The following is an 18,880-nucleotide window of genomic DNA, read 5'->3' on the forward strand; positions in this document are numbered from 1 at the left end:
GATGTGGGGCACCTGGGTAGCATGGTCGTTTAAGCGTCCTACTCTTGGTTTTGGCTCAGGCCCTGATCTCAGGGTCGTGAGACCTAGCTATGCATTGGACTCCATGTTCAGTGCAGAGTCCGCTTGAGATTCTCCTCCCTCTCTCTCTTTCTCAAATAAATAAATCTAATAAAGTCCTACAAGGCCCAGGTAACTCCATGTTATGGTTCTGCCATTTCCAGGCTCTGGGTGAGTCTGAAAGCGGGGAGGTAGAAGACGAGTTGGGACTGGTTGGTACAAAATTACAGAATGCTAAGAAAAATTGGGCCCAAGATTCAAATTCAGACTCAGTTAACATTGATTGAAACCATAAATTTGGTTCTTTCCCCTGTGTCATCTAATAGTCTCAACTGCTCTACAGTTGTAGGTAGGTAGTGCTATTCCTGTTTTTCAGAAGAAGTTGATAATCCAGACAAATTCAATAATTCGCTTAGTTTATATATCTGGTAGATGACGGGACCAGGTTTTGATCTGTACTCTTAAGCTCAGCAATCTTTGCATTTAACTATGTTGCCTTTATTTTGTAAGCCGTGGAGGTGACTTTCAAAATGTTTTTTGGCTAGGGAAGTAAATGGTAAAAATAGAGTTATGGTTCTCATGTTTCTAAAGAGACCCCCTTCTCCATTCACATACTCCCAATCAGTAGTCACACACATGGCTTAAGTTCATGAAATGTCATTTAATCTGTGGAGAAGAATTGTCCTTTTCACTCTGTCAGCAGCCAAATGTAGTGTAAATGAAGTATTTGTCATTTAGATGGCACTTGCTTAAGAAATACCCAAATTTCTTATGAGCAAGTCATATAATCTCGCTGCTACCATATCCCTACCTATATAACCACTCCTACACTAATTTCTTTCCTCATTCCTGCCCCCAAATGATAAGTGAGATAAAATTCTTTGTTATGCAATTGACCCTTGAAGAACATGGGAGTTAGGGACACTGGCCTCCCCGACCATTAAAAATCTGCATATAACTTTTGACTCCCCGAAAACTTTACCAATAGCCTACTGTGGACTGGGATAATATAACATGATAACCTAAATAGTCAATGAATACATTTTGGACGTCATATGTATTATATTTATATACCTATATATATATTACTATATATGCTTAAAGTGAACTAGAGAAAAGAAAATGTTAAGAAAAGCACATTGAGGGGCACCTGGGTGGCTCAGTGGGTTAATAAGCCTTTGCCTTCGGTTCAGGTCATGATCTCAGGGTCCTGGGATCGAGCCCCGCATTGGGCTCTCTGCTCAGCAGGGAGCCTGCTTCCCTCTCTTTCTCTCTGCCTGTCTCTCTGCCTACTTGTGATCACTCTCTGTCTCTGTCAAATAAATAAATAAAATCTTAAAAAAAAAAAATCACATGGAGGAGAAAATGCATTTACAGTAGTCTGTATTTATTGAAAAAAAAACTGTAAGTGGATCCATGCAGCTTAAACTCCTGCTGTTCAAGAGTCAACTATGTATGAAGAAGTCCACGGTAATCAGTTATCTTCTTTTTTTAATCAATCATCTTTTTAAAGGAACATGTGAGAGTGGTAACAATGGGAGGGGTGGAAAATGGATGCGATGGAGCCATCTGATTCTTACTGTCTCCTCCCTCGGTGGGAATGATGGAGGAGGCAGAGTTGTGGCATGTGACTAAACGGCTATTGGTGGAAAGGCTTAAGGGTACTCTGTAAAGTCATGTGTCTCATTTTTAAATTTTTTTATCCCTATCTTCCTTTCTTCCCTAGTCATCTTTGGGCAGGCCGTGAGAAGCTGCAGCCATGTCTGATTTTGTGGAAAGCGAGGCCGAGGAGTCGGAGGAAGAGTACAATGATGAAGGCGAAGTGGTGCCCCGAGTGCCCAAGAAATTTGTAGAAGAGGAGGATGACGGTGAGGAGGCCCCAGCCTCAAGCTTCTCCCCACTATTGCTAAGCTTTGGATAGTTGGAATCTTGCTGATGAGAGGCTCAGGCTGAGCACAGAAGTTATCACACATGAGGTACCAGCTTGAGAATTTTCAGTAATTTATAGAAAATACTTACTGAGCATCTGTCTGCTGTATGCCAGGCACTGTGCCTAGAACTAGAAATATAAAGACCCTGCTATCTTGGAGTTTACATTAGTGGGTGGGGACAGATAGTAAACCAACGAATAAATATATACGTAATGTTTTCCTCTTTTAGAGACCTAGCAGTGTTGGTATTTTTGTGCCCAGTTTCCTATTTCTCTGGCCAAACGCAACCATTAGGATCCTCAGCAGAGTAGAACCATGAAATGGTTTTAAAGACAGAAAGGTAAATGTAAGTTTTATCAAAAGAATTAGGGATAAAAGAAGTAATATAGCTGCCAAATTTATAAACTAAGAGGAAAACAAAGATTATTGGTGGCTCTAAATCTAGTGTGAATTTTGAAGAGCCCAACTAATTAGGAAGATCATCTTTGCCTAAATACAGATAGTGAACATAGAAAGGAGATCATCCTTTTCCAGATACTGCTGCTATAAGTCACTGGCCATGTTTTACATCTTTAAATGAGGCTGAAAAGTTAGCATGGCACCCATATCATTAGCTTTAGAGCAGAGAGAATCACAGTCCAGCAGGTGGCCCCGCCCCATTCCAGCCCATTACCCAAACTCCATACCTCAAACATGCATGTTTTCCAGATGAGGAGGAGGAGGAGGAGAACCTAGATGATCAGGATGAGCAAGGCAATCTGAAAGGCTTTATCAATGATGATGACGATGAAGATGAAGGGGAGGAGGATGAGGGTAGTGACTCTGGTGATTCAGAAGATGATGTTGGCCACAAGAAGAGAAAACGCAGTGAGTAGTCTCTCCTCAGTCAAGCGAGGCTGGGGTGGAAGTTGCAGTGGAGAAGGGGACCTCTCTGTCGCCATGGGTAACACTTTGTTTTCTCCAGCATCTTTTGATGACCGCCTGGAGGATGATGATTTTGACCTCATTGAGGAGAATTTGGGTGTCAAAGTCAAAAGAGGAGTAAGTCTCACTCTTTATCTCTGTCCCTAGGGAATGAAGGAAAGAAAAATCCTTGAAATTCCATGATTTTGGGGGGGATGAGGCACTCCAGAATGCTTTGGGAAGCATTAGGGAAGAGAAAGTTGCTCCGAGTCCTTGTGCCATGGAGACCAGCTTTGCATCCCCGAACTGGATGCCTGTTGGAGACAGGCTTGTCAGAGTTTCAGGGGTGGGCTTGGTGCTCAAAGAGCATCACTTAACATGTTCTTTGCCATCTCCCTTGGTCAGCGCAACCATGGTGGGAAAATGGGAGTGAGACTAGAAAGCAAGCATCCTTAATGCCCGCCCCCTCAGACCCTGATGAGAAAGGTTTTCCCACCCCTAGCAAAAATACCGACGTGTCAAAAAAATGTCAGATGATGAGGATGATGACGAGGAGGAATATGGCAAAGAAGAACATGAAAAAGAGGCAATTGCGGAGGAAATCTTCCAGGATGGGGAAGGGGAAGAAGGGCAGGAAGCCGTGGAGGCCCCCATGGCTCCTCCAGAGGAGGAGGAGGAAGATGATGAAGAATCAGGTATGTGGCATCAGGCAGGGAAGCCTGGGATTGCCTAGCTCCTACAAGCAGGGTGGGAAACCATCCTGTAACTAAAGGCCCCCAGCATCTGACAGAAAGGAAGTTCATTTTTAGGAGTCTCCCTACTCTTCTCCCTGGCCACTCACGTGATAGGAAATAAAGCCATTCAGTCCTAACTCATGCCCTGCCTCTGAGCACTAATCCCTTCCTTCCCTGCCCAGACATTGATGACTTCATTGTGGATGATGATGGACAGCCTCTGAAAAAACCTAAGTGGCGGAAAAAGCTTCCCGGATACACAGATGCGTGAGTGGGGTCTGCTACAGGGTGGCGATAAGGGCATTTGAGTAGGCGCAGTCAGGAAGGAGGAGGTCAGATGTTTCTGCCAAAAATGGAACATCCCAGCTCTGAACCGTTTTTGCTTCCCTGCCTCAGATAAGCTTTCCTGGTCAGGAATGTCAGACTGCTCCTAGAAGCCCTGAGAGCTCTCTGCATTGTGGGGCCATTGTGGGCTCAGGGCGGAGTCACCTGTGTGTACGCCTCCGTCCAGCCTTCCTCTGCACCTGCGGATTTGTGTTTACTCATCTGTATATCAGCCTTCTAAGTATAATTTTGTTGACAAAAGCTTTTGCTCTAAGGGAATACTGTGTTGCCTTAGCAGAAGATGGCCCTGCTAAGCAGAATGTGGACCTGTGTTGTTGTGCCCTATTGCTCTTTGATCCCTGACATGGGCACATTACCAGCCATGGGCTTTTTATCTTCCATATATAATAATTTTCCCAGAAATATCTCCCAATTAAGCCTTTATTCCACAGTAAATACGCTTTTTTAATTTACCTTTTTCTTAATCTTTGTTTCCTTTGGGGCAAGTAAAGGATCTATGCATGGGGTGCATCTCTCTCCTCTCACCAGAACCTGGCCCAGCAGCCTCTTGCTGTCACCCACAGGGCCCTGCAGGAAGCCCAGGAGATTTTTGGTGTGGACTTTGACTATGACGAGTTTGAGAAATACAATGAGTACGATGAAGAACTGGAGGAAGAGTATGAGTACGAGGATGATGAGGCTGAGGGTGAGATCCGCGTGCGCCCCAAGAAGACCACCAAGAAACGTGTGAGCCGCAGGAGCATCTTTGAGATGTACGAGCCCAGCGAACTAGAAAGCAGCCACCTCACAGATCAGGACAATGAAATCCGGGCCACAGACCTGCCTGAGAGGTTCCAGGTAAGAAAGCACCAGCTTGGGGCGCCTGGGTGGCTCAGTGGGTTAAAGCCTCTGCTTTCGGCTCAGGTCATGATCTCAGGGTCCTGGGATCAAGCCCTGCATCGGGCTCTCTGCTCAGCAGGGATCCTGCTTCCTCCTCTCTGCCTGCCTCTCTGCCTACTTTTGATCTCTGTCTGTCAAATAAATAAATAAAATCTTTAAAAAAAAAAAAGAAAGCACCAGCTTTGCACACTTGCGTGGCTTAAGTTGTTTAGCCTCTGCCTTCAGCTCAGATCATGATCCCAGAATCTTGGGATCCTGTCCCGCCTCAGGCTCCCTGCTCGGTGGGAAGCCTACTTCTCCCTCTCCCACTCCCCCTGCTTGTGTTCCCTTGCTGTCTCTCTCCCTCTCTCTTAAAAAAGAAAGCAAGCAAGCAAGCACCAGCTTCTGTCCTTCTGCCAGTCTGTCATCACCTGCCTTGTGCAGCCTTCCTCCAAAAGTTGTAGCAGAGGAACAGTCTAGCAACAATCTGATACTGGATGGTATGTTGGAAATTGGCTTTGAACCCCATCTGACCAGGGGGTGCAGGGAGTCCAGCTCTTAGAGAAGGCGCTTGTGCTTCTGGTTCTTAAAATGGCACGCTTCCTTTAGCAGATACACAAGGCGTTTACTTCGTGCCAGGACAACACTCTTCCAGGGTGCCGGAAATGTTTGTCTGTGGAGCTAACATTTCTGTCCTGGAGTGGTATATGTGTTTCCCACAGGAATACAGGATAAAGTCGGCCTCACCGTTGTCTTCTCCCCAACAGCTCCGCTCCATCCCAGTTAAGGGGGCTGAAGATGATGAACTAGAAGAAGAAGCTGACTGGATATACAGGAATGCCTTTGCCACACCAACCATTTCTCTGCAGGTATCCAAAAAAAAGATCCTTAGGTTTGACATGAACTGGGGGCCACTTTATCAAGGTGAAGATCTGCTCCAGACGTCTGTGTGCTTAGTACAGGATAGTATGAGTGTGTGTATGCGTATGAGAGATTGTTCTAGATTTCATCTGATAAGGTCATCCTTTGACATGAAGCAGTTTCACACATGGTAAGACAAAACAAATGAAAGCATTGTTGATGTTTCTGTTTTCTTCTGGCCCTAGGAAAGCTGTGATTACCTAGACCGAGGGCAGCCAACCAGCAGCTTCAGTCGAAAAGGACCCAGCACAATTCAGAAGATTAAAGAAGCCCTAGGCTTCATGCGAAATCAACACTTTGAGGTAGCGGCTCAAGCTCTCTGACGGCCCACTGGTTAGAAATTGAGCTGTGGGGGTGCCTGGGTGGCTCAGTTGAGTGTCCAGCTCTTGATTTTGGCTCAGGTCCTGATCTTGGGATTTTAGGATTGAGCTCCACATCAGGCTCTGTGTTGGGCATGGAACCTGCTTTAGATTGTCTCCATGCCCCTCTGCCCACCCGGCACCCCATCCCACCCTGCTGTGCACATGCTTGTGTGCGCACTCTCAAAAAAAAAAAAAAAAAAAAAAAGGGCGGGGCACCTGGGTGGCTCAGTGGGTTAAAGCCTCTGCCTTCGGCTCAGGTCATGATCCCAAGGTCCTGGGATCGAGCCCCACATCGGGCTCTCTGCTCTGTGGGGAGCCTGCTTCCCCCTATCTGCCTGCCTCTCTGCCTACTTGTGATCTCTCTCTCCATCAAATAAATAAATAAAATGTTTAAAAAGGAGGGGGGCACCTGGGTGGCTCAGTTGTTAAGATCTGCCTTCGGCTCAGGTTGTGTGGGATCAAGCCCCACATCAGGCTCCCTGCTTAGCAGGGAGCTTGCGTCTTCCTCTCCCACTCCCCCTGCTTCTGTTCCCTCTCTTGCTGTATCTCTCTGTCAAATAAATAAATAAAAATCTTTAAAAAAAAAAAGGAAGAAATTCACCTAGGGATTGAGGGAAAAGGGAGCTACCTGTCAGATGGGAACCCCCTTCTCCTGTCCTCAGATGTGGTCCCTTGGCTCAAGAGTGTGAGAACCAAAGGAGACTCTGGTGGTGATCAGGAAAATGATGTTACCTGTCTCCAACATCATTTTCCCCTGCTGGGGAGAGCAGAGGCCCTTGATGAGCCAGTGAGGGAGGTCAAACTTCTGACTGAAATTTTCTAGCCCTATTTACCCCTCTGTCAAAGGAGCTCCTTACATATCTTTCCACTCTGGTTGACTGCAGTCTCCATACTACTCTAGGTGCCTTTTATTGCTTTCTACCGTAAAGAATATGTGGAGCCTGAGTTGCATATCAATGACCTATGGAGGGTGTGGCAGTGGGATGAAAAGGTAAGATGGATCTATGGCCCCTAAGAGGCTGAGGTGTGGATTGGGAACCACTACTGCCAGAACCTGAGCTGCCTATACATACCAGGTGGCAACCCAAACCTCCCCAGCCTATCAAGCTCTCCCTCCAGGGGCTCTGGGTAAGAAACAGTCAGCCTCAGGTCTCTGAAGCCAAACACCAGCACTTACTCCTGCCCTCTCTCATCCTAGTGGACCCAACTAAGGATCCGCAAAGAGAACCTAACACGGCTGTTTGAGAAGATGCAGGCTTACCAGTATGAGCAGATTTCCGCTGACCCTGACAAACCCCTTGCTGATGGCATCCGGGCTCTGGATACCACCGACATGGAGAGGTGATGTGTGCAGGGTTTATTCCATTCAGGGAGACCACAGGCAGGCGCCCAGGGAGCAGTGTAAGCTACTAAGTCCTCAGCGCAGGGTCCGTCCTTTAAAAATCTGATTTGTCACCACATCAGAAGTGATTTTTCTGGCAGGCAAATTCATCTTAGTGATCTATGTTGGTTCTAAAAGGTTAAAAGGATAATACTGATCTGAGAATTCCTTGCATGTAAAGTTACATGGGAAACCAAATTACAACCAGAAAGGAGTTTGAACAGCTTGCAGTCAGTGTGGCGTGTGGGAGGGGAGCAGATGACTTTAGTGGCCAGTGTCTTGAAGCTGGAGGGTAGGGGGGGCAGACTTCTCAAGGACTCTGAACTTTGCTAGAGACATGATACTTCACAGCTTCATCTCCATTTGTAACAACTGCCAACCATCCCTTCTTGTCCTTTTGGCTAAGATCAAGTGTTGTAACAACCGCCAACCACCATTCAGTGTATTGCTTCTCTAAGATATCTTGGTTGCAAGTAAGTCATGGTCTGGTGGTGGTGTATAGTTCTAATAATTGAAGAGTACAGGCACCCATCCCAGTTGGGATCTTGCCTCCATGGGAACTGGACCTCTTGCAGCAGTACTGACTGGGTTTATACTTTTACTCAGTGACAATTAAGGTCTTGTGTCCCTTTCCTCCAGGCTTAAGGATGTGCAGTCAATGGATGAACTGAAAGATGTCTACAACCATTTCTTGCTTTATTATGGCCGTGATATCCCCAAGATGCAGAATGCCGCCAAGGCCAGCCGCAAGAAGCTGAAGCGTGTACGGGAAGAGGGAGATGAGGAAGGCGAGTGCTGGAAAAGAAAACCCAGGAGGCTTAATGGCCACACCGTCCCCTGGGACGGCCCGGGCTGAGTGCCCTTTGGGGCTTCTCTCTACATGTGTCAGATCCTTGGGAGTGACTGGAAACTGGAACACTAACACATGGTTTCTTCCCAGGTGAGGGTGAAGAGGCAGAAGATGAGGAGCAGAGGGGCCCAGAGCTCAAGCAGGCCTCCCGCCGAGACATGTACACCATCTGCCAGAGTGCTGGGCTAGGTAAAAACTAGCTGCTTTGTGTCCTGGGTCTTGTAGCCATGAGCAAGGGAAGTTTCCTGGTAGTCACTGGTGGGCAGGAAGAGGACTTAACAGACATTTGAGCAAATCACCAGTCCAGTTCTGACCACAGGCCCCCAGCACCCACACCCACTTCACAGTAATGGTCCGGTCTTTCCCTAACTTCCTGAAGGAATGGGAAGTGCATACAGAGAGGCAGGGTCCTTCCTATCTTTCAGATGTTCTTTTACTATAAATTCTACCTTAGTTCTGAGTGCAGGAGTCAGAGAAAATTCCTGTTTCATAACAGCTTGTCAGGTGTTTAAAGGCCATTTTACTATTCCTTGTAAAATTCCTGGTCCTGCTTTTTTGTGACCCTCTTAAAGACTAGTGCCCAGAGTTGCTACTCTGGACCCAGAGCAAAGGGATTTGTCAGCCTAGCTGTTGTTTTACCCTTCACCCTCCTGTATGCTTTAGATGGTCTGGCCAAAAAGTTCGGGCTTACTCCTGAGCAGTTCGGGGAAAACCTCCGGGACAGCTACCAGCGGCATGAGACAGAACAGTTCCCTGCAGAGCCTTTGGAGTTGGCCAAGGATTACGTTTGCAGGTAGGCATGCAACAAGTAGCTGGCAGGAGGAAGGGCCTGAGGGCCAGACACTGTCATCCTGCAGCTGCCATGTTTTCCCCACAGCCAGTTCCCTACGCCAGAAGCTGTGCTAGAAGGTGCCCGCTACATGGTAGCCCTGCAGATTGCCCGAGAGCCCCTCGTCCGACAGGTGCTGAGGCAGACCTTCCAGGAGAGAGCCAAACTCAATATAACCCCCACCAAGAAAGGTAGAAAGGTGAGCTGGGTGCAGGGTTTTGATCTGACACGCAGCCCAGCTCTGTGTTCAACTGAACTGAGTTTCTTGCTTTCGTGCGCAGCTGAGCCATCTGCTCAAGCCATTCTGTCAGTAGGCTGATGATTCCTCTTGGTGTCTACAGGATGTGGATGAGGCCCACTACGCTTATTCCTTCAAGTACTTAAAGAACAAGCCTGTTAAGGAACTGAGAGATGACCAGTTCCTCAAGATATGCTTGGCTGAAGACGAGGGGCTGCTCACCATTGACATCAGCATAGACATGAAGGGGGTAGAAGGGTAAGCAGAGCCTTGGGGGAGGGCTTGATGAGGGAGGGGTTCCCTCAGGAATGTGAACTGCAGTTTCAGAGTTGAGCGAGTCATTGTCCCTGGCTCACTCAACGTTTATGGACACTGGAGTATCCCCTTTCCTTCCTCCCCAACACTGCCGTGTTGTCTCTCCTCAGCTACGGCAATGACCAGACATATTTCGAAGAGATCAAACAGTTTTACTACCGAGATGAGTTCAGCCACCAGGTGCAGGAGTGGAACCGGCAGCGTACCATGGCCATCGAACGGGCTTTGCAGCAGTTCCTCTATGTACAGATGGCCAAAGAGCTCAAGAACAAGTTGCTGGCAGAAGCCAAAGAATATGTCATAAAGGTGAAGACAGAAACTCGGCGGTCCTTTGTCCTGTGATTTCTCCAACCTAGAGCTGAGAATTCAGGAACCCCTTAACAGTAGTCTTCTAGCTAATAGAGAAACACTGGGGGCAGGGGGAGGTAATCACGGGGAGCACATACAAGGCCAGGGGTCACTCCAAGACCTCCCTATTTGAAGAGCCTCTTGACTTGCCACCCCCAATCCAAACATTCTTTGTCTTTATTACTGTTCTCCGTATACTCCCCTGTATCCAGAAGCAATGTATGCCTTCGCACCATAAGCCCGTGAAGGATTAGAAGTATGTGCGCATGTCAGTACAACCTTTGCACATGCGCACCCACATCTGTGTCCTTCGCACACTCGGTGAGCCTCTCGGCCATAGTGTCTGGTGTGTCTCCTCAGGCCTGTAGTCGGAAACTCTACAACTGGTTGAGGGTCGCACCCTACCGGCCAGATCAGCAGGTAGAGGAAGATGATGACTTTATGGATGAGAACCAAGGGAAGGGCATCCGCGTTCTAGGCATCGCTTTCTCCTCTGCCAGGTGACTGCCCGTTCGTGCCTGCCCAGCCTCACCCCTTCCCTATCTTCCTAATCCCATTCTTCTCTAGCTGTATTCTTTTATTTCTGACTGTTGCACTGTTCTTTCCTGGTCTGGTTGGCAGAGATCACCCTGTGTTCTGCGCCTTGGTCAACGGCGAAGGAGAAGTGACAGACTTCCTTCGGCTGCCCCATTTTACCAAACGGCGAACTGCATGGAGAGAGGAGGAACGGGAAAAGAAGGCAAGTGGCTGGGATGGGGTAACCAAGTGTACATTTTAAGTGCATTTACAATTCCATGGGGATGCGTGTTCATGGTCTATACAACGACTATGCAAGACCCTGATTACCTCTACCCGTTTGCTAAACCCTGGAGTCTTGGGAGAAGCCTCACTTCCATAAGCAGTAGATGGCACTCAAGTCCTGATGCAGAATTTACTTCTGGCTGGAGGCCAAATCCTCGGCCTTGTGTGCTTCTGGGAGCTGCCATTATGGCTTCTGTTCTTACCAGCATCTGGGTCATCCTGTTCCAGGAGCTGAAAGCCAGTGAGGCATTAAGCCAACCTTTTCCCAGCTTTAGCCATTCAGTGTCTTTTTTCTAAGGAAAGGGGAATTCGAATTCATCTCACGTATATGTTTCTGATTTTTTTTTTTAACCTAACGGTATCTTGCCTTTTGCCGAGAGCGCTACATTCTAAAATAATTTTTAACGACCTTTTTTTTATTATTATTATTTATTTGAGAGAGCAAGAGAAAATAGAGCATGAGTATGGGGAAGAGGGAGGGAGAGCCTAGTTCTCGAGCAGGAGCCCATCATGGGGCTCAATCCTAGGATCCTGGGATCATGACCTGAGTATAAGGCAGACGCTTAACCGACTGACCCACCCAGGTGCCCCATTAACAACCTTTTTTTTTTTTTAAGATTTTTTTTTTAATTTATTTATTTGACAGACAGCGATCACAAGTAGGCAGAGAGGCAGGCAGAGAGAGAAGAGGAAGCAGGCTTCCCGCTGAGCAGGGAGCCCGATGCAGGGCTCGATCTTAGGACCCTGGGATCATGACCTGAGCCAAAGGCAGGGGCTTTAACCCACTGAGCCACCCAGGCACCCCTAACAACCATTTTTTTTAAAAGAAAACAGTGAAATGAGTTTAGAATAATCCTGCCAACCAAACAGTGGTTTATGTTAGTAAAAACCAAGTATGTTTGGATCAGTCAGGGGAGCATGGGACTCTTGCTCTCGGGGTTGTGAGTTGAAGCCCCATGTTGAGTGTAGCGGTTACTAAAAAGGAAGAAAAGGAAGACAAATGTGTTTGATCACAACCAAGTATGAGCCAGAGGTATAGTAATTTTAGGAAACATTAATGCATATACGATATTGAATCTAGAGACCTTAGTCTCCTTGATTTGTGTTCCACTTAGACAGTCTAACTTGGAGCTTACTGTTCTTTGGTCTTATGAGGTCTTGGTATTACTTAGGGAGAGAAAGCTGTTAAAAATCTCATGATCTTCGGAGCCATTTAGTTCTAATTTTATTTCAATCCAGGCTCAAGATATTGAAACCCTAAAGAAATTTCTTCTGAACAAAAAGCCTCATGTGGTAACAGTCGCAGGAGAAAACAGGTAGGGGCACCAGGGGATCAGACTAGACCTCACTTAAATTCACTCGTCCTTTCTTATCGAATCTGGCATATGCCTGTGTAGACCATTGGTAAATTTCCCATCCCCAAGGAGTATCTCTTTGTCTTCAGAGTTCTTTCCTTCCCCAACCTGCCCCCATCCCAGCCCTGAGTCTGTCCGTCCTTGATAAACTATTCAGAAAAAGCCCTGACCCAACACCCCTCCTCCCTCCAGGGACGCCCAGATGTTGATTGAAGATGTGAAGCGCATTGTGCATGAACTGGACCAGGGCCAACAGCTGTCCTCTATTGGGGTGGAGCTGGTTGATAATGAGTTGGCCATTCTCTATATGAACAGCAAGAAATCAGAGGTAATGCTGGAGCCCCATTCTTGGGAGCTGCACACGTAAGAGCTGTGAATCCCAGGGAAATTTAATAGGGAAACGAAAGTGATCACGGGCACAGGACTGCGCTTACTCAATTACCCTTGTGGGGGTGCTTCATTTCACCAGTCATGGCTCAGATAGGGAGCCCTGCAGATAAAATTGGCCCCTGAGGGGACAAGAAAGTGACTTGAGGCCAGAACACTTTGTGATTCCTTTTGCTGTTGAGAGCTGAGAGAACTTAATCGTCCTGCTGGTCCTCATTTGACTCTAGGCAGAGTTCCGGGATTACCCTCCAGTGCTGAGACAGGCTGTCTCCCTGGCCCGGCGCATCCAGGACCCTCTGATTGAATTTGCCCAGGTGTGCAGCTCTGATGAAGACATCCTGTGTCTCAAGTTTCATCCCTTGCAGGTGAGTAGGGTTTGACAGGCAAGCTTGAGCAGGCAAAATGGTACAAGAACCTTACCCCTGCCTGTTCTGTGTTTGCAGGAGCACGTGGTGAAAGAGGAGCTGCTCAACGCCTTGTACTGTGAATTTATCAACCGAGTCAATGAGGTTGGGGTCGATGTCAACCGTGCCATTGCCCACCCATACAGCCAGGCCTTAATCCAATATGTCTGTGGCCTGGGACCTCGAAAAGGGACACATCTCCTCAAGGTAGGATGGGGTTGAATTAGAAAATAAGAAAAGTTCCCATTTCATTGAGCCTTCACACTCTGCCAGCATGATTTGACAAAAGACCAAAGTCAGAGGAGTCAAGGGATTTGTCCAGAGTCATCCAGCTAGTGAGAGTCCAAGTCACTACCATACTGTGGGAAAGATAGCCATAAACCAAGATTTAAAACAGATGGAAAAAGTGAGAAGAGTATCCAGCCTCTGGATAGTGGTTCATTCCAGTGGGAAAAAAAAAAAGGGATTTCATTCAGAGGCTAAAGAGGGTGGTATGCAGGGAGCTTTAGAAATTTTGGTAATATATATTTTTTTTTCTTAAGATGAGTGGTGGGCACTCGGATATATGTTTTATCATTAACTTTTTTTTTTTTTAAGATTTTATTTATTTATTTGTCATAGAGAGAGAAGCGAGAGCAAGCACAGGCAGACAGAGTGGCAGGCAGAGGCAGAGGGAGAAGCAGGCTCCCTGCCAAGCAAGGAGTCCGATGTGGGACTCGATCCCAGGATGCTGGGATCATGACCTGAGCCTAAGGCAGCCGCTCAACCAACTGAGCCACCCAGGGATCCCTATCATTAACTTTTTTAAATTATTACTAATTTTTATAAGTGATCTCTATGCCCAGTGTGGGACTCGAATTCACAACCTCGAGATCAGGAATTGCATGCTCTTCCAACTGAGCCAGCCAGGCGCCCCATTTTATCATTAACTTTTAAGCTATATATTAGTTATGTATTATTTTTGGCAGGTATGACATCATTTACTAAAATAATTTCTTTTAAATGGACAGTATGGCATAGTGCTCAGTTAGATACTGAGGGATAGGGACAGAGTTCCCATCACGGACGGTTTCCCAGAAACCTGAAAGGAGGCGGGGAGGGTGGGGCCTGCCTGCTGCTCTGGCTCACTCCACATCTCTCCCCTAGATCCTGAAGCAAAACAACACCAGGCTTGAGAGCCGGACCCAGCTGGTCACCATGTGCCACATGGGTCCCAAAGTCTTCATGAATTGTGCTGGCTTCCTCAAGATCGACACAGCCTCCCTGGGGGACAGGTGATACCCTCTGCCTGGGTGGGCCAGGAGGAATTCCCTTGGGCTTTGCTTTGGGGATTCAGGGAATTAGGGCTGTCAAAGGGCCTGAGGTATTTGAATTAAGAAATATTTTAAAGCAAAGGTGAGGAAGCTTTATTAAGTCAAGAGCCTCTGACCTATGGAAAAGATCGGTTCAATTATGTGAAGCTTTTTTTGTGTGAGAAAAACATAAAAAGAACCAACTTATTTTATAAATTAAGGACAGGAAACACAATACTTTGTTCAGTAAACACAACATGTTCTGTTATGATCTTGCCATGGCTAGATGAGGGTGGGAATAGCAGGGGCAATGGAAAAGGAGTTGTGGGGGTATGATGAAATAAGGAAGGGGGAGAGAGATTCTGTATGTTTTGAGATGATGTTATTGAGAGAAAGTTCTATTCACTTGGACTTTGGACTTCACTATTGACCTCTTCCTCTCCAGAAGTTATCAACTCAGTCTTTGGAGGATCTTTTCCACGGGCACATAGCTCCTCATTCAGTAATGGAAATCAGTGGGGAAATAGGCTTCAAGTTCTAAAACTTCATTTTCCACCCAGCTTTGCTGTAACACTCCACGAATAACATAGGTCCATGTGAGTGCACGGGCAAGACCAGCCTGGGAAGGCTTTATGGGGGAAAATAGCTGCCAGCAAATTGTCAGAAGTCTTTTTCCCCCTTCTTGTTTTATCTTGTTATAACACTTAAGTTCATGATATAAAATTCAATGTATAGCAGTATTATGCAGAAAGTGGAAGTCCCCCATAATCCCACCCCCCAGAGATAACTACCATAACAATTTGGTGTATACTACAACGTTCCTAAATTTTATTTTTGCTATGCATTTACTAACTACCCATTTACTACAAAAATGGGATCATATGGTTCATAGTGTTTTGCAGTGCATTTTTCACGTATCAGTATATCGTGGCCATCTTTCCATGTCAGCACACATAGATCTACCTCATTATTTTTAATGGCTGTATAGTATTCCATTGTATGGAGGTACCCTAATTTATTTAACCAGTTCCCCATTGGTGGACATTTGGGTTGTTACTAGAAGCTTCTCGTTCTATATCCTGGCTCCTTTTCTGCCTTTCCTTCAGCACTGACTCATACATTGAAGTTCTTGATGGTTCCCGAGTCCACCCTGAGACCTATGAGTGGGCCAGGAAGATGGCAGTGGACGCTCTGGAATATGATGAATCAGCTGAGGACGCCAACCCTGCAGGAGCCCTCGAAGAGATATTGGAAAACCCAGAGCGACTCAAGGACCTGGACCTAGATGCCTTTGCAGAAGAACTGGAGAGGCAGGTGGGTGACAGCATAGAGGCCCAGTGCAGAAATCATTCCAAGTCCCCTGGTTGGGAGGAGACTCAGGCAGCAAGTCCCCAGGAAACCTCTTGATACTATGGACATGGGAGACTCCATCCTCTCTTCACCTTACCCTAGCAGGCTCTACCGGGATTTTCAAGGAAGTGTTCAGTCTGCTTATTAAGGAGCAAGGAAGTCTCAGACTCCTATAGCCATTATCAGTGGTTCGGGGCAGTTGTCAAGTTTCCTTCTAGGCCTTCTCGCCTCCTCTCCAATAGCACAGCTTTGCATGTGTCTGTTTCACACATTGGGGTTCTCTGAAGCGTTTTAGAGAAAACTTGAAAACTTCTTGTCGTAAGTGTTAAAGGAGAACAAGAGAAGAGAAGCCCTGACAGAGGCCAGCTGGCCTATTCCTTTCCTTGAAAGCCCCTGTGGCTCCAGTTAGGGAATGGTTGCAAGGTTCTTCCTGATGGGCTTCTTCCACAGGGCTATGGTGACAAACACATCACCTTATATGACATCCGGGCGGAGCTGAGCTGCCGGTATAAGGACCTCCGGACAGCCTATCGCTCTCCCAACACAGAGGAAATCTTCAATATGTTAACCAAAGAAACACCAGAGACCTTCTACATTGGTAAATTCTGGGCCTGGTTTTCAGCTGGAGAAGGATGTATAAGGGTGGGGGATGTGTTCACTGTGTACGTTCAAACCAAGCCATGATTCCCACAGAATGAGGCAGGTCTGCAGGGAGAAAAGACCAGGGGGGCCTGTAAGAAGATTATAACTAGGGTCACCTGGGTGACTCAGTGGGTTAAAGCCTCTGCCTTTGGCTCAGGTCATGATCCTAGGGTCCTGGGATCGAGCTCCACATTGGGTTCTCTGCTTGCTCAGCGGAGAGCCTGCTTTCTCCTCTCTCTCTGCCTACTTGTGATCTCTGTCAAATAATTATAAATAAAATCTTAAAAAATAATAATAAGATTATAAAGCCCTGGGCTTGGGGCGCCTGGGTGGCTCAGTGGGTTAAAGCCTCTGCCTTCGGCTCTGGTCATGATCCCAGGGTCCTGGGATCAAGCCCCGCATCGGGCTCTCTACTCAGCCGGGAGCCTGCTTCCTCCTCTCTCTCTGCCTGCCTCTCTGCCTCCTTGTGATTTCTGTCTGTCAAATAAATAAATAAATTTTTTTTTTTAAATAAAATAAAATAAAGCCCTGGGCTAGAAGTCAAAACTGAGTCCAGGGTCAAACTGTGCCTTTAACCTGCTACTGCAGGATCTTGAGGGAGTCACTCGTGGGGGCTTCATGTTACCCCATCACCAAATCAGGGGAGGATTTCCCTTCTCAAGGATGTGAGGGAAATCTTTGGAAATGCTGTAAGACCGAATTCTATCACTACATGTCAGTGGGAAGGAATCACCCCTCCAGTTCTTTTAGCCTGTTCCCCATTCTCTTCTTCCCTTCCCTGTCCACCTCGCCCTTTCTGCAGGAAAGCTTATCATCTGCAATGTCACCGGCATTGCCCACAGGCGTCCCCAGGGTGAGAGCTATGACCAGGCAATCCGCAACGATGAGACAGGGCTCTGGCAGTGTCCCTTCTGTCAGCAAGACAATTTCCCCGAACTCAGTGAGGTACGTGCTGCCATGCTAGCGTGGTCACTGGACGTCTTGATTGAATGTTCTCTGTGCCCTAGAGAGGAGTTGAGAATTGGGGTGTTTTACGTGGTGCTTTTACCAAATACACAAGAGGGGGAAGAGGGCTAGAACACATACAGGTCTAACGTGAAGTCCCTAGGTATGCAGGTCAGAAATCTGTATGCTTCCTGCATACAGGAAGCTGAGCCTGCTCAGCCTTTAACCCGAGTTTTCTGTTCTCTGGGGATCTAACTAACTCAACCAGATTGAAGATACGAAGATGAGCATTTCTTACAGGGGAGGCACAGTGTCCCCATACATGCTAATTAGAAGGTATCTCTAGGCTCTTTTGAATTTTCCCGTTTTCCACATACATTTTAATTTGTTGTACTTTCTTCTAAACATTATCTCCCTTTCTGATGGTCAGAAGTTAACTAAAGGCATCCTGAACGCTTTTTCTGAGTCTTCAGATGTTATCAGGCAGTCTATGAAAGAGTTGATTTCTGAACTTGACCTAATAAAAGAAGCTGTGGGATTTGCCTGGGTTTTAAGAAAGCCAGGGGGCACCTGGGTCACTGAAATGGGTGGTTCTGTGGAGACGGTCATGTATATTTCTTGTGTCGGAACAAGGTGGGAGAAGGGACTTCAGTTGTGGCTAGAGGGACGTACACATTTCAATTAACATGAAGGATTGCTCTGATGGCTGGTGGTGCCAGTCACTGAGATCACTTATGAGTCACTGAACATTAGGGATGTTCAGAATCTGTGTTGGTGGGTGGCTGAGTCATTGTGCTTTCAGACCACTTTGCCAGGTATTACGGCAGATAAATTGCAGTGCCCGGCAGCTCTTTTTTGAACGTGTGATCTCCAGAATCTTAATGACCAAGCTCCTCTCCTGATGTACTTTTCAGGTCTGGAACCACTTTGACAGCGGTTCGTGCCCTGGCCAGGCCATTGGTGTCAAAACACGGCTAGACAATGGTGTCACCGGCTTCATCCCCACCAAATTCCTCAGTGACAAAGTGGTAAAGCGGCCAGAGGAGCGAGTGAAGGTAGATAAACGACCAGGCTAAGGCATCTAGTAGGGCTTTCAGCCACCCAAACTGGGTGATCCAGAACTTTGGGCTGTGCCCCCCAGAAGTGAAGCTCTGTTCCCACTGGCTGCCGGTAGGGAGAGGCCATCAGGACGATGTGTAACTAGTTGAAAGAAGCCAGGGTGAGAAGCATGTGAATGAGAAGCAGCTTTTGTTCACTGTCTTTGTGAGATCTCACTGGGTTGCCAGCCCTTCAGAGAGGGCTCTCTCTTCCTGTGTGGGAAGCTGTGCTTGAGTCTGCAGGCAGGAAGCAGGGCCCAGCGTTCCATGCTGTGAAATCAGAAAGGCTACGCTCTCTTTCTGTTCTAGTATTCTCTTGCCAGCTGCCATTTATTAGGCACCCACTAGATACCAGCACTTGACATTTACATACGTTGTCTTTAATCTCATGTGAGGGGAAAGGAAAATAGGACCTTTCTGGCGGGAGAAATTGGAGTGTCTTTTCCAGGATCACCCAGTTAGTTGGTGACACGGCTGGTACCAGATCTGCCAAATTCTCTGGTTCTGAGTGTCACAAACACCCAAGAAGTGTGGA

At 47.0% G+C, this 18,880-nt stretch overlaps 1 protein-coding gene across 5 annotated transcripts in view; it reads left to right on the forward strand.

Annotated features, from left to right (window-relative positions):
- SUPT6H (SPT6 homolog, histone chaperone and transcription elongation factor) overlaps positions 1-18,880 on the forward strand; it is a 33,857-nt gene that overhangs the window by 8,550 nt on the left and 6,427 nt on the right. For all 5 annotated transcript variants that reach the window (XM_059149199.1, XM_059149195.1, XM_059149197.1 and 2 more), the window contains 27 exons: positions 1,784-1,925; positions 2,697-2,855; positions 2,953-3,029; positions 3,394-3,586; positions 3,808-3,892; positions 4,534-4,807; positions 5,596-5,697; positions 5,935-6,051; positions 7,013-7,102; positions 7,310-7,452; positions 8,132-8,280; positions 8,433-8,531; positions 9,006-9,135; positions 9,220-9,370; positions 9,513-9,667; positions 9,835-10,030; positions 10,433-10,572; positions 10,694-10,811; positions 12,113-12,189; positions 12,421-12,556; positions 12,843-12,980; positions 13,059-13,226; positions 14,166-14,293; positions 15,418-15,625; positions 16,112-16,259; positions 17,106-17,248; positions 18,163-18,303. In XM_059149199.1, the coding sequence (XP_059005182.1) occupies positions 1,817-1,925; positions 2,697-2,855; positions 2,953-3,029; positions 3,394-3,586; positions 3,808-3,892; positions 4,534-4,807; positions 5,596-5,697; positions 5,935-6,051; positions 7,013-7,102; positions 7,310-7,452; positions 8,132-8,280; positions 8,433-8,531; positions 9,006-9,135; positions 9,220-9,370; positions 9,513-9,667; positions 9,835-10,030; positions 10,433-10,572; positions 10,694-10,811; positions 12,113-12,189; positions 12,421-12,556; positions 12,843-12,980; positions 13,059-13,226; positions 14,166-14,293; positions 15,418-15,625; positions 16,112-16,259; positions 17,106-17,248; positions 18,163-18,303 (3,774 nt within the window). In that variant the 5' untranslated portion in view covers positions 1,784-1,816. The remainder of the gene's footprint in view (positions 1-1,783; positions 1,926-2,696; positions 2,856-2,952; positions 3,030-3,393; positions 3,587-3,807; positions 3,893-4,533; positions 4,808-5,595; positions 5,698-5,934; positions 6,052-7,012; positions 7,103-7,309; positions 7,453-8,131; positions 8,281-8,432; positions 8,532-9,005; positions 9,136-9,219; positions 9,371-9,512; positions 9,668-9,834; positions 10,031-10,432; positions 10,573-10,693; positions 10,812-12,112; positions 12,190-12,420; positions 12,557-12,842; positions 12,981-13,058; positions 13,227-14,165; positions 14,294-15,417; positions 15,626-16,111; positions 16,260-17,105; positions 17,249-18,162; positions 18,304-18,880) is intronic.

The sequence above is a fragment of the Mustela lutreola genome, chromosome 15 (genome assembly GCF_030435805.1).
Source record: "Mustela lutreola isolate mMusLut2 chromosome 15, mMusLut2.pri, whole genome shotgun sequence".
Classification (NCBI taxonomy): Eukaryota; Metazoa; Chordata; class Mammalia; order Carnivora; family Mustelidae; genus Mustela; species Mustela lutreola.